At 33.5% G+C, this 23,379-nt stretch overlaps 1 protein-coding gene across 1 annotated transcript; it reads left to right on the top strand.

Annotated features, from left to right (window-relative positions):
- Positions 1-266: 266 nt before the first annotated feature.
- On the top strand, positions 267-23,118 carry LOC143228451 (SCY1-like protein 2). The gene is made up of 6 exons (XM_076459709.1): positions 267-368; positions 7,094-7,210; positions 12,027-12,152; positions 14,850-15,026; positions 22,416-22,538; positions 22,969-23,118. The coding sequence occupies exons 1-6, from the start codon at positions 267-269 to the stop codon at positions 23,116-23,118; spliced, it is 795 nt and encodes a 264-aa protein (XP_076315824.1).
- Positions 23,119-23,379: the final 261 nt, after the last annotated feature.

Below are 23,379 nucleotides of genomic sequence, written 5' to 3'. Positions count from 1 at the left end.
TTATTGTTCGATTGTTTTCTTGCATATTAATTTTAGTGAACATAACTCTCTACATTTTACCTCTTATGTGGGCTGAGAAAGATACACCTGAACAGTTAGGGCTATCTCAGAGTACTGTCCTTCTTACCTTTTAACCTTATAATTTCTTTTCCAGAGTCCAGTACCTTGCCAGTCTTTCACTTCCAAACTTCCTAAGTTGAGTCAGCCTGACTTGGATTACACTGCACCTGAAGTCCAGGCGAGCTCATGCTGCTCCACATACTGATATGTTCTCGCTTGGCCTCGTTATTTGTGCTCTGTTCAATAATGGGCGGTCCCTTATTGAAGCCAACTTGAACACAGTTCATTATGATAAAGTGGTAGGAACGGTAAGTGAATAAAACAATAATGAGTTTTTTAGATTTGGTTTACCTGCTTAACATTTAGTTTAAACTTCTGATTAGACTTAACGTTTAGTGTGGCCTAGTTTAAACTTCTGATTAGACATAACGTTTAGTGTGGCCTAGTTTAAACTTCTGATTAGACTTAACGTTCAGTGTGGCCTAGTATAAACTTCTGATTAGACTTAACGTTTAGTGTGGCCTAGTTTAAACTTCTGATTAGACTTAACGTTTAGTATGGCCTAGTTTAAACTTCTGATTTGACTTAACGTTTAGTGTGGCCTAGTTTAAACTTCTGATTTGACTTAACGTTTAGTGTGGCCTAGTTTAAACTTCTGATTAGACAGTCTCTTTTAGGCACAGACGACATATTTTGTTTTTCTTGCTAAAACAGTTAAGTAGCTGAATTTCTAAATCCTCAAGTCAAAGAAAGTCGCATTCTGCACTTTAGTGCTGAAGTGTATCATGAGAGTGACAGTCAAATACTGCCATTCGCTCTGACAGAATAGTCCAAAACTTTGGCGGGTAATGTTGTCTATTTATCCAATTTATCTTCCCTATAATCTATTACTTCAAAATTGAGAAAGGCGAGAGGAATAGTTTTAGTGTACCTCTGCGAGAAATTAAACGAGCGATGAGAGAAAAGTTTGACTCTCTGAAATGACGTGTAGAAGATAAAATATATGAAACGCTATTTTCACACACTTCAAATTTTAAATCCGAAACTAAGAAGAAAGTGGTAAAAAGTATCACCGTAATAGGTGATTTTTATTACAAATCTTAACCTTGTTTGCCACCTTTCGGCAGCTTTAACATTAAAGTGAAAATTTGATTCCCTTACTTTTAAATATATTAAAAACACGGTATGTAATTCAGAATGTTGTAACTTTAGTAGCATTGTTACAAGGCTGACCTAATATCAACTCTAAAATTCAAGGTTAGCTCTCTGCAATTCTTACAGCGCATATATCTAAATGTGCAGATTTAGGCCGAAATAAAAGGAACATTTTTCTTAATTTACAATTCCACATTGAAACCACAAGTGTAAAAGTAGCAGTCAGATCCACAACCGGGCTGGACAACGATATGCGAAAGTTTATCTGAAACTCTCCTTTAATGATCAATAAAGCAAGTTCAAAGTTATTGTTCATATGTCGAATGCTGGCGAAACTTTAGATTTTCATAAGCCTAACATTTGTAATAATAAGACTAGAATAAAATTATTCTGCTTTTCATACGCCACTTAATCGGTCTATAATATTTGTGTGTTGTTTACATATGAGACGATCGTCAAATAACATTTACCTGATATAATTGTTGTATTGCTTACATTTAAATGATCAATGAACAATATTTACTTGATAATACTGTTTACATTTTACGGGTTCATTGAAAAATATTAACTTAATAATATTGATGTATTGTTTACATGTTAATCACTTGTTGAACAACAATTACATGATAATATTGTTGTATTGTTTACATTTTAATCACTTGTTGAACAACATTTACTTGATAATATTGTTGTATTGTTTACATTTTAATCACTTGTTGAACAACATTTACTTGATAATATTGTTGTATTGTTTACATTTTAAACACTTGTTGAACAACATTTAGTGGGTGATGTTGTTGCTCATGGCCTGGTGGCTACGGCGCTGGACTCGTAATCTGAGTGTCGAAGGTTCAAATCCTCAAGCACCAATCATTGTCGCTCTTTCATATATAGCTTCGGTTAATTTCAGTGTTCGTTGGTTAAAATTCGCTCAAGAGTTGGCGGTAGGTGATGGTAACTAGCTACACTCCATCTAGTTTTACACTGCTAAATTAGGGACGGCTACTACAGATAGTCCTCGTGTCGCTTTGCGCGAAATTCGAAAACAAACAATAGTGTTGTATTGTCTACATTTTAATATGTTGTCTATTTGTTTGGATATTGTTACCTGATCTATATTGTAGAATATTGTGGCACTATGTATGTTAGATATATAAAATTTTGTAAGCAACTACTAAACGTGCGGCGTGAGTTGGCTCCAGACAGAGTTCTAGATTTTGGAGCAGCAGAGCCGAGATCGATGGTGTACGATACTACAAAATATAAACTGTATTTTAATCTACTGGAGCGTTACAATAATAACAGTCAGTCACGTAGTATGATACAGTTGATTGTCAGCCTTCTTTCTTATCTGTAGTTCAAAATTAGGACCGGATACCATTAGTAGCTTTGTTATAAATACACTGGGTACAGTTTCGTATTTCAACAAGGTTTTAAGTGTTTAATAAAACATATAGGACTTGCAGAAAACGATTTGTTTGTTGTTAATCACAAAGCTACACAACGGATTGTCTGTAGTGTGTCTACCATATGTATCGAAACCCGAATTTTAGCATCGTAAGCCTGTATATTTACCGATGAAATTGTTTTATTTCTTTTTGTGATATACCACCGTACAAGCTTTAGTTAAATTATATTACATGCAAACATTTCTTTGAATTTCGATGTAATATTTCACTTTCTATGTCCGTGATGGTTCAACGTTAGGTTTGAGGGCTTGTAACGTTAAAAATTTAAAGTTCGATCCTTGTGATAAATACATCGATAATAGTTCATCGTGTAGCTCAGCGTATCCCAAACTTTCTCTGTTCACGGCGCGCTTCGTGTCTCAGCAATCTGGTCACGGCCCCCTTAGGCAGTTCCGTTTATTTAGTAGTTAGGTCCAAACAACTTAATAAGTATTTATGTCCTAACAACTTTGTAGCTGTTTGAAATAATAATACACGTAAATTGAAAGTAAACACAATATTTTTATTTCATTTTTAAATAACTACAATTACTAATGGGATGTGTGTACCTGTTGGTCACTGCACAGCTTCTCAAACCTTGGAATATGATTGGATACCGCCACCCTTACTTCCTGTTCCACGTTGATTTACGCGCGGTAATTGCTTTTTATCACAGCAACTGCCAAAAACCCAGTTTCACAGAGATATGACGTCGCAAACGGATATAATATTCGCTGAACTTTAGCACTTAGCAGGTGACATTCATCTTTTACTGATATCCAAAACTCAGTTAGTTCCATGCTGCCAAATTTTGTTTTAAAGTTATGTCACAAAATAGTTTAACAAGAATTTCTTCTTCTGCAGAGGTAAATTCAGATAGATGGGGCCTTAGCTTTGAATGGGTCTTGGATCCATGCAAACTTCCCCATATTTTTGGAAAGTAATTTTCAAACCAGTCACTGAGCTGTGTTAGGTGCTCCTCAAAAAACAGATTTTAGTTTGTGGGTCAAATCAACTACATTGGATGTAACAAACTGCTGCATCAGGGGATTAGTTTGTGGGTCAAATCAACTTCATTGGATGTAACAAACTGCTGCAACAGGGGATTAATTTGTGGATCAAATCAACTTCGTTGGATTAACAAACTGCTGTAACAGGGGTTTAGTTTGTGGGTCAAATCAACTTCGTTGGATGTAACAAACTGCTGCAACAGGGGTTTAGTTTGTGGGTCAAACCAACTTCATTGAATGTAACAAACGGCTGTAACAGGGATTAGTTTGTGGGTCAAATCGACTTCATTGGATGTAACAAACTGCTGCAACAGGGGATTAGTTTGTGGGTCAAATCGACTTCATTGGATTTAACAAACTGCTGCAACAGGGGATTAGTTTGTGGGTCAAATCAACTTCATTGGATTAACAAACTGCTACAACAGGGGTTTAGTTTGTGGGTCAAACCAACTTCATTGAATGTAACAAACGGCTGCAACAGGGGATTAGTTTGTGGGTCAAATCGACTTCATTGGATGTAACAAATTACGGCAACAAGGGATTAGTTTGTGGGTCAAATCAACTTCATTGGATGTAACAAACTGCTACAACTGAGGGAAGCAGTCTTTGCCGCCATCTTCATTCACTTTTCTTCTCCATGGTAGTAACTTTTTTCTGGAGGCTGAAACATTCTCTACGAGTTTCAGAATTTGCATGTTGCTTTCCCCCAGAGAAAGGTTCATTCAGTTTTTCGAAGAGATCACACAGGTACGTTGATTTTGACAAAAAACCAATATCCAGAAAGTTCTTAGCTTATTCGTGTTCTTCTTCTTTGAGATAAGAGTAAAGTTCCCTTTCGTAATTTGAACACACGGAACAGTAAAAAGATATGAATCTCATATCTTTATATGTACACAATTTTTTAAAAAAAAACTCGCCTTCTGTGGCCGAGTTTTTTAAAGTTAACCACTTTCAACACACTTTTCAGGATTAGGTTCAGTGCAGAACTCAGGTGCTTTGACGCAAGGGCTTCCCTGTGGATTGTGTAGTAGGTCCACAATACATCAAGAGCTTTGTTTCGTATGAGTACCTGCAATCCCCCAAAACAGTCGGACATAGAGTGACCACCATTGGTACAAACGCCAATGCACTTGGTTCAGTCTAAGTTGTTTGTACACATAAAACTATCAAGGATCTCAAACAAGTCTTAAGCCTTTGTACCTGCAGTGACACTTTTACATAAGAGAAGGTCTTCCAGTCTTCCACAATTTTGTCACCAACCAAGAAGCGTGTGTAGCAAATCAAATGAACATTCTTGTTATTATCCGTCACCTTGTCTAGCTGGTGTAGCAAATCAAATAAACATCCTTGTTACTATCCGTCACCTTGTCTAGCTGGTTTAACAAATCAAATGAACATCCTTGTTACTATCCGTCACCTTGTCTAGCTGGTGTAACAAATCAAATGAACATCCTTGTTACTATCTGTCACCTTGTCTAGCTGGTGTAGCAAATCAAATAAACATCCTTGTTACTATCCGTCACCTTGTCTAGCTGGTGTAACAAATCAAATGAACATCCTTGTTGCTATCCGTCACCTTGTCTAGCTGGTGTAACAAATCAAATGAACATCCTTGTTACTATCCGTCACCTTGTCTAGCTGGTGTAACAAATCAAATGAACATTCTTGTTACTATCCGTCACCTTGTCTAGCTGGTGTAACAAATCAAATGAACATCCTTGTTACTATCCGTCACCTTGTCTAGCTGGTGTAACAAATCAAATGAACATCCTTGTTACTATCCGTCACCTTGTCTAGCTGGTGTAACAAATCAAATGAACATCATTGTTACTATCCGTCACCTTGTCTAGCTGGTGTAACAAATCAAATGAACATCCTTGTTACTATCCGTCACCTTGTCTAGCTGGTGTAACAAATCAAATGAACATCCTTGTTACTATCCGTCGTCTCATCTAGCTGGTGTAACAAATCAAATGAACATCCTTGTTACTATCCGTCACCTTGTCTAGCTGGTGTAACAAATCAAATGAACATCCTTGTTACTATCTGTCACCTTGTCTAGCTGGTGTAACAAATCAAATGAACATCCTTGTTACTATCTGTCACCTTGTCTAGCTGGTGTAACAAATCAAATGAACATCCTTGTTACTCTCTGTCACCTTGTCTAGCTGGTGTAACAAATCAAATGAACATCCTTGTTACTTACTATCCGTCATCTTGTCTAGCTGCAACCTGAATCTCTTTTCTTTCATTTTCTCAATAGCTAATCTTTGAAATATTTAACCATGTGTTGGATTCTACGACTGATAATACTGTTGGATAAATACACCTTTGAAAACAGTCTTCTACAGATTCACCAACCATAATGTTCACCATATCCACTGCAGACAGTAAAATTAATTCTTCCGTAAGAGTATGAGGCTTTTACATTTCCCGACTCTATACGCCACCTTGTAGGATACTAGTAAAGTATTGCTTGGTATTGATGCTTGTTTCAAAAATGTACCTTTTTGTTCTTTCAATTATTTTAACTTTCTGGTAAAATAATAACAGGATGTACTATACCATGTTAGGATGATTGGTCTTTAAACCACATTTTAGTTTACTTGAAAGCAGGCACCCTGGAGCCAAAACTGTTAGACATAATACACACTGTGGACATTCTTCATGACTGACATCTACTGAAGTAAAACTGAAATCTAGATAACTATCCTCATATTACCATTATTTCTGTTTCTTCACAACTTTGTCACTGGTCTGTGGTTCACCATCCCTTTCTTCACTCCCACACTTCTTATTAATGTTCAGAAATCTTTATGCACATGGACTAAAAATCAACAAAATAATTCACTGAACTTTGCTTGACCTCGAGGACACTTGATCCCAACACTCTCCAGTTATTCCGATTACTGACGGACCCGGAGAATCAAAAGTTGTTTATATACAAAATCTAAGAAACTAGAAAGTTCGAGAAGTTACTGGCGTAGCCAAAAGTACAAGTAAACAAAAACATATCTCAAATATTCGAGAACGTTACTGAAAGGAATGTAGCGCCATCTAATGTTAAAACTGTGAACGATCTTAAGCTAGTAGTTTGCGCGGTGTCCGACAGATGTCAATATCGCTGTGTTACCCTCGAATATTTGAAATATCCCCGCAGCACACAGTTTGAGAACTACTGGTATCGCCTAACGTTTAACAACAAGACAAACAATCAATGTTGGTTGGTGTTTTAGTTTGTTATTAAACGACCATTTGTGTTATTTGTTCTAGTAATGATATCAGATAAAACTGGCTTTTTCCAAGTTAAAGTATTTTTTTCTCCAACTCTATTAGTTACCTGAAAAAGACAGAAGAAACATGAAATGTTATTTGTCTCTTTCTAAAGTTCATAACTATACATGTTTTGTTTTATTTTAGTTGGAACAGAAGCTTCGTGGGTTTCAAAACAGAATACCTGGTCTCTTATACGAACCCCTCCAGGGGCTTCTGAGTGTTAACCCTAGGAGAAGGCCGAATGCGCAGAATTTTTCGATGGTGAGTGACATGTTTTAGGTTGAACATCGTTTTAAACGGAAATACGTGGTAAGCGAAGTGTGACGTCGTCAAACAGGTGTCAATCCACGAGCTCGAAGGTCAGTGAGAAATGTCGCCCAAGTTACCTAGGTAACTCTACGCACATAAATCAGAATGATTTCCGACTGAAAAAGCAATACAAGCCACGTGCTTATTTAATAAAACAATACAAGTGACGTGCTTATTTAAAAAAGCAATACAAGCCACGTGCTTATTTAAAAATCAATACAAATTACGTTTTTATTTTTTTTTTACGCGTAGCCAGGAAAAAAGATAGCTTGTGTACATAATGACATTACACGTGAACATCGATGTGGTAAAATACGTCTCGTGCCATTTTCTACCAGATAATGAATATATAAAAATAAATATAAGGCATTTCGAAAAAAGGTTTTCAAAATAATTCGCGATTATCGCTGGATACTTCACCGGGAGTAAGTTAGGGAGACGAAAAGTGGATACAAAGTTCAAGGTAGACCGTGTTTATTAGCAGACAAATGTTCTGGGTTCCTTGTACCAACTAGTAATACCGACTTTGTACCAAAATGACAAACAGGATTTAGTTTGTTTAAAATTTTACATTTTTTAATTTCGCTATCCGTCTTTAATTTAATAGTGTTAGACTGGAAGGAAGACAACTAGTCATCATCACCCACAGTCAACTCTTGAGCTATTCTTTTAGCAACGAATAGTGGGACTGACCGTCACATTATAACGTCTCCATAGCATGTTTGGTGTGACGAGAATTCGAACCCGGAACTCTCAGAGTGAAAGTGTAGTGCTGTAACAACCTGATCATATAGGCCCTAGTGAACCAAATGGTGTTAAACCTCCCTTTCTTCAATCACATACTTCCATCAACTGGAAAGAAACAGGATTTCGTGCTGTTCTACACGAACGCAAACCGATTCAATTACTCTATGGATTTATGTTCTAACCGGTATTGTGAAACCTTCGCCCTTACTTTAGATGGATAATGAAAAGTAAAACATACCAACTGGTATGCTTTGGACGTGACAGACTCATTACTGTTCGTCAGGTTGACTTTACTTGGCGACATAACCTGTAACAGTGTGGAAAGGCTTCAACTTCGTTTTAATATAACAATTGAGCACAATTCTTCTATTCTAAAGCCTGTTCGTTGGTTAAGTTAAGAAAAAAGTTTTATAAGCAAAATCCACTAATAACGTAGACTATTTGGATTTACTTTAATGACAGTCTGTTGGATCTCAGGCTTAGTGAGTTCTCTGATGGGATAAGACACTTGAATGACACTTTTGTGAGATCGTCAGGCTTAGTGAGTTGTCTGATGGGATAAAACACTTTAATGACACTTTTGTTAGATCGTCAGGCTTAGTGAGTTGTCTGATGGAATAAGACACTTTAATGACACTTTTGTTAGATCGTCAGGCTTAGTGAATTGTCTGATAGTATAAGACACTTTAATGACACTTTCTTTACACCGTTAGGCTTAGCCAATTATTTTGAACGATGTTCTTGCCCTTTTAAAAGATAATATAACAGTGTTATCACTATAAAAAATGAGAAAACTGTAATATATAAATAAGAAAGTTAACCGGTCACAAACTAAGAATGGAAGTCGTTTGATTTCAGCTTAATCAAGATATCTTAATATTACCAATCCTCCACGAAGTATCTGATCGTCCCTAACTCGAGTGTTTTTGAAGAGATAGATATACATTAAAATGAATAATTGATGGTTATCTAGGAGATATAGTTTCAAGTATATATTGAGATAGATGCGTCTTCAAAGGCTATTAGATAGAATATAGCGTATGTTAAGATAAAGAATTTTTAAGGGTTGTTCTAGTATAGATAAATCCACGGGTTGGTCAGAATAGAAAAAAATTCATAGATGTTTAGAACATGGAAAGGTTAATTGGAACAGAGAAAGCTTCAAATTAAAAAGAATGTTCACACATTAGTACAGGTTTAACGAATTCTTAAAGGGATGTTGAATTTAGGGAGAAATCATTTTTAGACTTTTAGCTGTTGTTTTAAGATATATGTATAGAAGGACTTTAGATTTTTGTTTAACGAGGTTTATCTTCAAATACATTTTAAAAATCCATGATTCTTCATTTTGTCTTGTGTTTTCTTGGAATCTGTATTTATAACTTATTGTTATTTATATAAACTGTACTAGGTCTATGCACACTAATTAATTAAGTATTTAATCGATTTATTGCTTTGCTTTGATAGATATGATACATACAAACTGTACTATACTTTGAAATCGTATTTTGCCAATAGTTTGTTTTAACGATCGTAGCCTATTTGTTACAGTGCCTAACTGATAAATTAGAGGTTGTTTTATTCGCGTCCGTTAGTACAAAATCGCTCTCTAAGTTTTGAGTGACGAACAAGTGAAAATATTCGACTAGAGCGGACCCAGAGTTTCAAATGTAGGTTGTTCACCTTGTCTTTAGTCATCACTTAATTATTAGGGTTAGCTAGTCCGGATAAGTAAACAACCGACACAAACAATCAGACATTATAGTCACAAATGTTGGTTGTTCACCTTATCTTTAGTCATCACTTAATTATTAGGGTTAGCTAGTCCTGATAAGTAAACAACCGACACAAACAATCAGACATTATAGTCACAAATGTTGGTTGTTCACCTTATCTTTAGTCATCACTTAATTATTAGGGTTAGCATTATAGTCACAAATGTTGGTTGTTCACCTTGTCTTTAGTCATCACTTATGATAAGTAAACAACCGACACAAACAATCAGACATTATAGTCACAAATGTTGGTTGTTCACCTTATCTTTAGTCATCACTTAATTATTAGGGTTAGCTAGTCCGGATAAGTAAAAACCGACACAAACAATCAGACATTATAGTCACAAATGCGACTTGTCTTTAGTCATCACTAATTATTAGGGTTAGCTAGTCCGGATAAGTAAAAACCGACACAAACAATCAGACATTATAGTCACAAATGCGACTTATCCACTAAGTTTCAGTTCAAGAGAGAATCCTAGAGCTCCAGATTCATTTGAGTACTGCTGAATTTTTCGCGATAAAAATATATAACACTATACAACACAAATTTTGAAGAAGTAAATATTTTGTTTCATAGTGTGATTTGAATCTATTTCCACAAGTACATGTATTTAGTTCAACTTTTCTTTAAATCTTAATATATAAAAATAATAGGAAAACTTAAGCCGCTGGATGTTGACGGAAAACGTGTATTTACAATGTGTAATTATTGTGTTGAAGTTGGAATATATATATTCCGAAACGTTTTCTAAACATGTTTTTGTTCGGTGGTTGTGTTGTTCGTAGTTATATTCGTTTAATTCACCGTCATATAAAAGTTATTTCTAAATATTATCCAGTACTTTCATTAATGTGAAACCTTTCTTTATCGTTTCATGCTATTACCATGTTACTTTAATGTTCATTTTGATGTAAACTGCAAGTATTAAGAATTCCAAGAAGTGTGGACTACACGTCAGAAATACGTGTTCTATTGGTCTACGAATGTTTTTTGCTACATTGTCTGTTGTGCTTGGTACATTTGGCTCGTTGTCTGAAGGTTGATTCAGTTTGAATTCAAACATAAATCTACGGCCTGGCATGGTCACGTGGTTAAGGTACATGACTCGTAATCTGAGGGTCGCGGGTTAGAATCCCCGTCACACCAAACATGCTCGCCCTTTCAGATGTGGGGACGTTAAAATGTGACGATCAATCCCACTATTCGTTGGCAAAAGAGTAGCCAAGAGTTGGCGGTAGGTGGTGCTGACTAGCTGCCTTCCCTCCAGTCTTACACTGCTAAATTAGGGACGGTTAGCACGAAATTCTAAACAAAACAAACCAAAAAGCTACATAGTAACTCTGTTTCTAGGGTTGTAAGTCTGCCGCTTGGGGGCCGTGGTCAAGAAAACCTAACACAAACTGTCGAAAAGGAAAATTAATTATTTTACCTCACGAACTTGTTTTACTTAAATTATTTACCACTCTTGAAAGAGTTTATTTACGAGAGAAACCTGTTAATATTGAAACTGATAGATAGATAGATAAACGAAAGGATGGGTAGATATGATGAAAGAAACACAGAATGAAATATTCGCTTATATCTATCTCAACATTCAATCCATCAATTTGTTTACTTCTCTTTAAATGCACAAAAACTAAAGATTGTTGATAATGTTGGGTGTTTTTGTTAATCAAACAGATCCTAACCAGTAGGATTACATTAGAATGTTGTTACGTATGATTCAACTTCTCTTAGGATTTATCTGTGTTTAGTTCTAACACATCTTCCTACATATGTATCATAATTATATTACATAAAGGACAAATGATGAAAAACGTTTGTGTGACACTTACGAATATGTCACTGTAATCTTGCCCTAGATTAAAAAATAAGTTTTATTTTGAACATTTTTAATTTACTAAAAAGTGTTTTCCCTGTTTATAATCCAAACTATTTTTATGTTTTGATTAAACTTTTCGGAGGTCTATGTTATAAAATAAAACTAGCAGCTTCGTTTACGTAGTTTTGTTCGGGTTAGTTTTTTAGGGGTTGTGATATTTACGATGTTATGGTAGAAACTGTCTTTTCTTTTATAAAGTTTTTGTCAAGTAAGTTTATTTAAGAGCCATTCTATCCATGACACTATTTTAAAAAATGTGATTCGTACAAAGTGTTTGTTCCGGTTAGTTTCTTTAGGGTATCTGCTGTAAGTCATCTTATCCCTATATGTAAGAAGTATCTTCTATTATAATTTGTACAGATCAGGTTTTTCATGGATCCTGCCATCCATGCTTTGCAGTACCTTGATGTCATTCAAATGAAGGATACGACACACAAAGCTCATTTCTACCACAGCCTAAAAACTATATTGTCGCAAATACCCAGAGTGAGTTTTATCTTTTAACATTTTAACTATAACCAAAGTAATTAAATTAACTAAATTCTTAAAACCCTGTGACACAATAAATCGGTTCTATTTTTTCAATAAAACAATGTATTTGTCCTGTTTTGTGATATACCAGTAAGTTGAAATATATCAAAGCCTAAACTACGGTAACCCATATTTAACCTATTTTATGGTTATGGTAAACCTTAAACCACTAAACCTTAAATTAAACTTTTGACTGTCTTACCTTTATTTATAAAAAAATACTATAGCTAGTTTCTCTTGCGTTAGTTAACCCAAGTTAACTACAAATTATAACATAAATATTAAATAATTTTCAGAAAACTGTAACACATAACTTTTCAAAATTCTAAGTCGTGCCATCTATCATAAGTTAATAACAATTGAATTAATCTAATTATTAGATTACTTGATATTTATACCAGTCATTATAATCACTAAACCCTGATTTATACCGAGGATTCAATGTGCACCGTTTAAATTTATGACTTAGGTGACTCACAAAAACAAGTTTTAGGTTTCTGTCTGCACTAAAAACAACGTTTCTTTTAGGTTTCTGTCTGCACTGAAAGCAACGTTTCTTTTAGGTTTCTGTCTGCACTAAAAACAACGTTTCTTTTAGGTTTCTGTCTGCACTAAATACAACGTTTCTTTTAGGTTTCTGTCTGCACTAAAACAACGTTTATTTTAGGTTCATGTCAGTAATGCAAACACGACTTGTTTGTTTTACCTTCCTATCGAAACTTAAGAAAATCTATTTTTAGACAACACTAAAAAACAAATAAAGTTTATTTTAGGCTTCTGTGAAAAAATTTAACTTTCATTTACTTTACTATCAAAACTAAAAATAACGTTTTTTTTTTACTAAAAAGTCGGCCAGCATCCCCGTCACAACAACCATGCTCGCCTTTCCAGCCGTGGAGGCGTTATAATGTACGGTCAATCCCATTATTCGTTGGTAAAAGAGTAGCCCAAGAGTTGGCGGTGGGTGGTGATGACTAGCTGCCTTTTCTCTAGTCTTACACTGCTAAATTAGGGACGGCTAGCGCAGATAGCCCTTGTGTAGCTTTGTGCGAAATTCAAAACAAACAAACAATACTATCTAAATACTCCAGTAACAACGGTTATTTTCGGCTTCAATGAACACAAAGATCGACTTTTCTTTTCGTTTTTCAATATTTCCTGATACGTTTTAATAAACTTCTGACATGAACTGAGAATAGTAGTTTATATTTTCTTAGTTGATAAAAATAATTTCTACAACTTTTGTTAATTTCACGTCAATCATTAAGCACTATTTTATTAAGCGCAGTCTTTCTAAGTTCACACATTTGTTTAACTTCCTGTATTTTAATAAATAGATTTTTCCTACATTTTTCTTACTTGTTGAATATAGTTCCTTCTGTTAGGCGTCCGTCATTCATTATCTGTATTTAAGAACTACAGTGATTTGAACTGTCTAAATATCGTTTCCTTTTCGAGTTCCGTCAGTTTTAGTTTCAGCAGTTTTTTGCTGCTGCTCTTTTCTCTTTTCGTTTTCTCTCGTTTATGTTTAGTTTACTCAGTGAACATGTTTCTTAAGTTTATGTTTAGTTTACTCAGTGAACATGTTTTTGAAATTTATGTTTTTTTACTTACTAAACAAGTTCTTTAAGTTTATGTTTCTTTTACTTACTAAACATGTTTTTTAAGTTTATATTTCTTTTACTTACAAAACATGTTTTTAAGTTTATGTTTCTTTTACTTACTAAACATGCTTTTTAAGTTTACATTTCTCTCACTTACTAAACATGTTCTTTAAGTTTATGTTTATTTTACCTAATAAACATGTTTTTAAGTTTATATTTCTCTTACTTACTGAACATGTTCTTTAAGTTTATGTTTCTCTTACTTACTGAACATGTTTTTTAAGTTTATGTTTCTCTTACTTACTAAACATTTTTTTTAAGTTTATGTTTCTCTTACTTACTGAACATGTTCTTTAAGTTTATATTTTTCTTGCTAACTAAACATGTTTTTAAGTTTATGTTTCTCTTACTAAACATGTTTTTTAAGTTTATGTTTCTCTTTCTTACTAAACATGTTTTTAAGTTCATGTTTCTTTTACTTACTAAACAAGTTTTTTAAGTTTATGTTTCTCTTACTAAACATGTTTTTAAGTTTATGTTTCTCTTACTTACTGAACATGTTTTTTAAGTTTATGTTTCTCTTACTAAACATGTTTTTAAGTTTATGTTTCTCTTACTAAACATGTTTTTAAGTTTATGTTTTTTGTGTTTACTAAACTTTATAATTAATAAGATTCAAGGTTGTTTTAGTTCTTTTCCTCAGTGATGTAGTTGTAAGTCAGGAAGCTTTTTCGCTAAATGTTTGGTTTCAGTTCCCGTGGTGGGTAGCTTCCGATAACAAAAAAAACGTGTCAGATTTCTGTCACTTCTTAAGCTTTATTTTCTATTAGACAATCGACATACACTAAACATATCTTTAGTTTCAGAAGTTATTTGCTGTTGATGTATTTCTAAACTGCTGATATTTAGAAGGTTATAAAATAAAATACTAATATCTGTTTTCAAAGTTTTGTAAAATACAGTTGACAGATATTTATCATTTTAGAATAAGGTTTCTGTTTATGTTGTGTGATAGTGTTACATTTCTGAAGAATATTTTTACCGTCAGAAACTTTGGTTCCAACACGTATTACCGTCTCTGAAGTCCGAGTTACAGTCTCCGGAAGTGTTATCTGCAGCACTTCAACCTTTGTTGTACATTATAAAGGAGAGCACTCTGGACGAGTACCAAACACTCATCCTGCCAATGTTTCGTAGTGTTTTCAGCATGCCTAAGTCTGTGCAGGTAAACCGCTTTATACTATTCTATATTAAACACGGATAAGACTTAACCCTAATTAAAAGTAAGTATGTGTACTGTAAATACAGATTGGATCTGTTCTTTTCTAAAGTATTTAATTAATAACATTCTTGTCAGGAAAACTTCCTCACTTGATTTGCAAAGTTAAATAGTTATACCGCAAGTTGTATTTGGGAAATTAGTAGAACTTGTAACAATCTTACTGTCTTTGTGGTACCGTGTAACCAACAGTGTCTCTGTGACACAATGTAACCAAGTCCTTATCTCTTTGATAGAGTGAAGCCAAAAATGTTATTGTGTCCTTGGTACCGTATAACAATATTGTTTATCTAAATGACCACAGATTATTTGAAAAGTTAATTCCAGATAAATGTCTGGTAATATTTGTTTTCAATGGTGTTTCAAACGATCTACCAACCAGTAATTATTGGAAGATTTGGTATAATCCCTGGATATAGATAACTCGGAGTGGTTATTCCAAGCTGTTGGTAAGAAAATTTAGAGCCAGATACTGGAGGATTATTTAAAACCAGTTATTAGTTTGTTGGAAGATCTATTTCCTCTGCTAACCACATATTTTAATATGACACCTATTTATTTAAGGTCCATTGTAGTCTAACCTAGACCTGTCATAGCTAGATTCAGCCGAATGCAGCTTACATTCATTCACATCTGATGTCAGATAAAAAAAAATAATGTTTCATCTATCTGCCTCCAAACTCACACTGATCGTGATTTCACAACTAGACGATGCATTTCTAACAATTGTCTCAGCTGATTAAGACCATTTCTTAAATCTTTCACAACTAATTAAGATTGCAGTGCCAAGAGACTTTCCAACAAGTAAAATAAGGTGCCGATAATGTTTAGAGTGTGCATATTCTAGTCTTTCCAGCACACCCACATTCACAGACAATATACTGCACCAAACCTTTCCAATACACCCACATTCATAGACAATATACTGCACCAAACCTTTCCAGCACACCCACATTCATAGACAATATACTGCACCAAACCTTTCTAATACACCCACATTCATAAGCAATATACTGCACCGAACCTTTCCAATACACCCACATTTATAGACAATATACTGCACCAAACCTTTCCAGCACACCCACATTCACAGACAATATACTGCACCGAAGCTTTCCAATACACTCACATTCATAGACAATATACTGCACCGAACCTTTCCAATACACCCACATTTATAGACAATATACTGCACCAAACCTTTCCAGCACACCCACATTTATAGACAATATACTGCACCAAACCTTTCCAATACACCCACATTTATAGACAATATACTGCACCAAACCTTTCCAGCACACCCACATTCACAGACAATATGCTGCACCGGACCTTTCCAATACACTCACATTCATAGACAATATACTGCACCACACCTTTCCAATACACCCACATTCACAGACAATATACTGCACCAAACCTTTCCAATACACCCACATTTATAGACAATATACTGCACCAAACCTTTCCAATACACCCACATTTATAGACAATATACTGCACCAAACCTTTCCAGCACACCCACATTCACAGACAATATACTGCACCAAACCTTTCCAATACACCCACATTCATAGACAATATACTGCACCAAACCTTTCTAATACACCCACATTCATAGACAATATACTGCACCAAACCTTTCTGGCACACCCACATTCACAGACAATATACTGCACCAAACCTTTCTAATACACCCACATTCATAAGCAATATACTGCACCAAACCTTTTCTGCCCACCCACATTCACAGACAATATACTGCACCAAGCCTTTCCAATACACCCATATTTATAGACAATATACTGCACCTAACCTTTCTAATACACCCACATTCATAGACAATATACTGCACCAAACCTTTCCAGCACACCCACATTCATAGACAATATACTGCACCAAACCTTTCCAGCACACCCACATTCATAGACAATATACTGCACCAAACCTTTCCAGCACACCCACATTCATAGACAATATACTGCAACAAACCTTTCCAGCACACCCACACTCATAGACAATATACAGCACCAAATTTTTCCTCTATAAAACAAGCTATTTACCCGAGCGATTTCGACAAAGTCGTACTATGCTTCATAAGTAACTGGGATCTTATTGTTGGTGTTTATTTACATTACGTACGACAAAAAAACTATGGATTGTTTGCGAGTACGGCGCTAAGCAATAATGTTATCGTTTGTCCCGGTGGTACATCCTAAAACAAAGTTCAACAGTAAATTCTATGTTATTAATCACTGTGATTCCTTTTGTGTTTCTTTATTAAAGCTAAGTGGGCCCGACGTTGCCAGTTTGGTTTGGGGGGCTGGACTCGTAATCTGAGGACTGGAGATTCAAATCCTCATCACACGAAACATGCTCAGTTTTTCAGCGTTGGTAAAACAGTAACCTAAGAGTTGGCGTCAGCTGGTGTTAACTAGCTACTTTCACTCTAGTGTTACGCTGCTAAATTAGAGACGTAGCGCAGATAGCCCTCGTGTAGCTTTATGCGTAATTCAAACACAAACAAATAAATCCAACTAAGTTGTTTTTGTGTCAACGCCTCTGGTGTGACTTTATTCACTTAGTAACTGTAGAGACAATCACTAGATGGTAATAGAAAGCAGTAGAAGTCATCAACACAATTAGAAAGTAGACATTAATTTCAAGTAATAACGGTACTTTATTCCACGTTACCTACCAATCTTTCAACAGATGTGTTAGATTTGTTTTCAACCAATAACATGGTTTTATTGGCCTTTCTCTGATAAAGGGCTACTTGCTGTAAAAGTAAAATAATTATATGGCCTTCGTTCTGATAAAGATAATTTCACCAAAATGTTGAACTGTTAATAGAATCTACCAATAGCTAAACAAATCCTTTGCATTTTAACCCTTTGTAGCGCTACAAGTTAATATATTTGTAGACAAGAAATAATAACAGTAAACATATTTATCAGATAACTAACTCACTGGATCCTCCCCCTGTATAGTTTATATGTTCTGATTGGTCTAAATTATGATATTATTATGGTCTTAATTGATTCGTGTTTTCTTTATTTAAAACGTTTTGAATTTCAAATACCCGTCTTGTTTTTGTATTAATTGGTGTATTCCATGTTAGAACATGTCGTGTAAAGAACTCATTAACCACTCATTCTGTTTATAAAAACCCAATAAACACTAACAGATGTTGGTGGAATTGAAAAGGAACACTGACGTGGTTTTGTTTAAATAAATGTGTATGTGATCAGACACTGATCCTGTAACCAGTAAGGTCATGGACGTATTTTCAGTTTGGAAATTGAATAATTTAGAAAATAAACTTTAAAAAATATGTGTACATGGAGACCACACACACTCCATCAGTATTGGTCGCGTTACATTTAGTTTGGGTAAGTTAACTAAACTTACTGTATATCTGTAGCAAGTAATAGTTCAACCGAACACTTATTTAAATGTAGTAAGAACGTTTGTTTGTTTGTTTGTTTTAATTTCGCGCAAAGCTACACGAGGGCTATCTGTGCTAGCCGTCCCTAATTTAACAGTGCAAGACTAGAGGGAAGGCAGCTAGTCATCACCACCCACCGTCAACTCTTGGGCTACTCTTTTACAAGCGAACAGTGGGATTTACCGTCACATTATAACGCCTCCACTGCTGAAAGGGCGAGCATGTTTGGTATGACGGGGATTCGAGCCTGCGACCCTCAGATTACGAGTCGAATGTCTTAATAACCTGGACACGCCAGGGAAGAACGTTTGTATTGGTAGTGTACTCTGGTGGGTGTATTATATATTTATTTAAGTTTGATTTATTTGCAAGAGCAGCTACATTTAAAGACTGAAGGTTAGTGGTTCACTCGCGCTACGTATTTTGATGACGTGGATGCGCTATAAGTATGACAGCCTTGTAACTCAAAGCACGCAAATAACACAACATAGAATGTCGGTTATGTTCCTTAAAAACTGGTTGTGATAAAGCACAACTGGGTCTGAAGGGTAAGTGTTAATGGTTAACACTCAGAATTTAGTGTTATAAGCCTTCAAGCTTACCGATGAGACATGATGCTGAGTGATGTATCATTTATGGTTGAACATTAGTTTGTTCCTATATTAACTTATATTTATATTTATTCAAATATTAACTGACTAATATGTAAACATTATGTAATTAACTAGTACTTCCGTGTTTGTTCCAGTTCTGAGTAACAACTGTAGGTAAACAACTTATCAACTGTTTTACTTCCCTTATCTCAAGTTTATGTTAACGTTGTTTGTAAGATACACATATTACAAGAGACCGCTCACGGTAAGCCACTTGTGTCACAAGAGACCGGTCATGGTAAACCTTTCGCATTACAAGAAACCGGTCATGGAAAATCATTCATATCACGAGAGGCCGCTAAACATCAAAGTTCAATACCTGTGGTGTAGCTTTCCGCTTCAACACAAACAAGTGGAATATACGTGTGATGTGTCGCGCGATTTGTGACACATTAACGTTGATAGATTGGAACTCATATAAGTAAAACAGATAAAACAATTAAGTTATGTATAATATAAAGTAATTTCATTAAATCAAATGATAATGTTACTAACTCTATATAACACGACACATTATAGGTAATACCATACATTATACATAATACCATACATTATACATAATACCATACATTATACATAATACCATACGTTATAGATAATACCATACATTATAGATAATGCCATACATTATACATAATACCATGCATTATACATAATACCATACATTATACATAATACCATACATTATAGATAATGCCATACATTATAGATAATATCATACATTATACATAATACCATACATTATAGATAATGCCATACATTATAGATAATGCCATACATTATACATAATGCCATACATTATACATAATACCATACATTATAGATAATGCCATACATTATACATAATGCCATACATTATACATAATACCATACATTATAGATAATGCCATACATTATATACATAATACCATACATTATAGATAATACCATACATTATAGATAATACCATACATTATACATAATACCATACATTATACATAATACATACATTATACATAATACCATACATTATACATAATGCCATACTTTATACATAATACCATACATTATAGATAATACCATACATTATAGATAATACCTTTACATTATACATAATACCATACATTATACATAATACCATACATTATACATAATACCATACTTTACATAGATAATGCTATACATTATACATAATACCATACATTATACATAATACCATACATTATAGATAATACCCTACATTATACATAATACCATACATTATACATATAATGCCATACATTATGCATAATACCATACATTATAGATAATGCCATACGTTATGCATAATACCATACATTATAGATAATACCATACATTATAGATATTATACCTTACATTATACATAATACCATACATTATACATAATACCATACATTATACATAATACCATACTTTACAGATAATGCTATACATTATACATAATACCATACATTATACATAATACCATACATTATAGATAATGCCATACATTATACATAATGCCATACATTATACATAATACCATACATTATAGATAATGCCATACATTATACATAATACCATACATTATAGATAATACCTTACATTATACATAATACCATACATTATACATAATACCATACATTATACATAATACCATACTTTATAGATAATGCCATACATTATACATAATACCATACATTATAGATAATGCCATACAGTATACATAATACCATACATTATACATAATACCATACATTATACATAAAACCATACATTATAGATAATACCATACATTATACATACATACCATGCATTATACATAATACCATACATTATAGATAATACCATACATTATACACAATACCATGCATTATACACAATACCATGCATTATACATAATACCATACATTATAAATAATGCGATACATTATACATAATGACATACATTATAGATAATACCATACATTATACATAATACCATACATTATAGATAATGCCATACATTATTATACATAATGCCATACATTATACATAATACCATACATTATAGATAATGCCATACATTATACATAATACCATACGATTATACATAATACCATACATTATAGATAATACCTTACATTATACATAATACCATACATTATACATAATGCCATACATTATAGATAATGCCATACATTATACATAATGCCATACATTATACATAATACCATACATTATACATAATACCATACATTATACATAATACCATACATTATACATAATGCCATACATTATACATAATACCATACATTATACATAATACCATACATTATAGATAATGCCATACATTATACATAATACCATACATTATACATATAATACCATGCGTTATACATAATACCATACATTATGCATAATACCATACATTATAGATAATGCCATACATTATACATAATACCATACATTATACATAATACCATACATTATAGATAATGCCATACATTATACATAATACCATACATTATACATAATACCATACATTATAGATAATGCCATACATTATAGATAATACCATACATTATAGATAATACCATATATTATACATAATACCATACATTATACATAATGCCATACATTATACATAATACCATACATTATACATAATGCCATACATTATACATAATACCATACATTATAGATAATGCCATACATTATACATAATACCATACATTATACATAATACCATACATTATAGATAATACCATACATTATACATAATACCATACATTATACATAATACCATGCATTATACATAATACCATACACTATAGGATAATACCATACATTATAATACATAATACCCTACATTATAGATAATGCCATACATTATACATAATGCCATACATTATAGATAATACCATACATTATACATAATACCATACATTATACATAATGCCATACATTATACATAATACCATACATTATACACAAATACCTTACATTATACATAATACCATATTAATATATACATAATGCCATACATTATAGATAATACCATACATTATACATAATACCATACATTATAGATAATGCCATACATTATAGATAATACCATACATTATAGATAATACCATACATTATAGATAATACCACATATTATAAATAAGTATTTCAAAGTTTTAAAAGTGATGGTTTCATAATTAGAATAATTTTTAATTTTGTACAAAATTATTCTATGTTTATCAACGTTTTTCTCTGTATATGAAACAGGCGACAGTAACACTATTGGAAAACCTGGACGTCATTATGAAGAAAACTTCGAAAAGTGACGTAGAAACATGTGTGCTTCAGATGATGTACAACGCTTTCGATTCTGCTACACCTCAGATACAGGTGACACTTTTATAATTTTGGTCATTTAACAGTTATTCTTTGTTTCTATATGTCTGACTTACAGACCACCTTAAGTCAGTTAACGTTCACACTAAGTATACGTTTAAAGAAGGTTAAATTTTATCACTTAATTCAGATATTGTTTGTCTTCTGTATGTTTGTCTGGTGGGTACTTCAAGTATAGATCATATTTTGTCATTTGATACAATGTTTATCTTCTGTGTGTTTGTAGTATAGACCAGATTCTATCAGTTAATACAATGTTTATCTCTGTGTGTTTGTAGTATAGACCATATTCTGTCAGTTAATACAATGTTTATCTCTGTGTGTTTGAAGTATAGACCAAATTCTATCAGTTAATACAATGTTTATCTCTGTGTGTTTGCAGTATAGACCAGATTATAATAGCAGATATACTGTTTGTCATTAGTGTGCAGCTCTTCATGCGGTCACTGAGGTCGCTGACCACCTGGACGAGGCCGCTGTCAGAAAGATGATCTTACCAAGAACTAAACAGGCCTTTGAACAAAACTCTGATGTTAAGGTATGCCACATTAACTGTCCTAAAACAAAACTCTGATGTTAAGGTATGCCACATTAACTGTCCTAAAACAAAACTCTGATGTTAAAGTATGCCACATTAACTGTCCTAAAACAAAACTCTGATGTTAAGGTATGCCACATTAACTGTCCTAAAACAAAACTCTAATGTTAAGGTGCCACATTAACTGTTCTAAAATAAAACTCTGATGTTAAGGTATGCCACATTAACTATCCTAAAATAAAATATTCCTGTCTTAAAACTATATTTTATGGGAGTTATTAAGGTTGAGACACTGCA

Source organism: Tachypleus tridentatus, chromosome 10, assembly GCF_004210375.1.
Source record: "Tachypleus tridentatus isolate NWPU-2018 chromosome 10, ASM421037v1, whole genome shotgun sequence".
Taxonomy (NCBI): domain Eukaryota; kingdom Metazoa; phylum Arthropoda; class Merostomata; order Xiphosura; family Limulidae; genus Tachypleus; species Tachypleus tridentatus.
The sequence above is the reverse complement of the archived record's forward strand: the minus strand, read 5'-3'. Positions and strand labels throughout refer to the sequence as shown.

Bases quoted from the DNA above. Each gene is read 5' to 3' on its own strand.
- LOC143228451 (XM_076459709.1), top strand. From the start codon at position 267: ATGTTCTCGCTTGGCCTCGTTATTTGTGCTCTGTTCAATAATGGGCGG. The intron at 369-7,093 runs GTAAGTGAATAA...GTTTTATTTTAG, and splicing joins ATGATAAAGTGGTAGGAACG to TTGGAACAGAAGCTTCGTGG. The intron at 15,027-22,415 runs GTAAACCGCTTT...TATATGAAACAG, and splicing joins GCATGCCTAAGTCTGTGCAG to GCGACAGTAACACTATTGGA.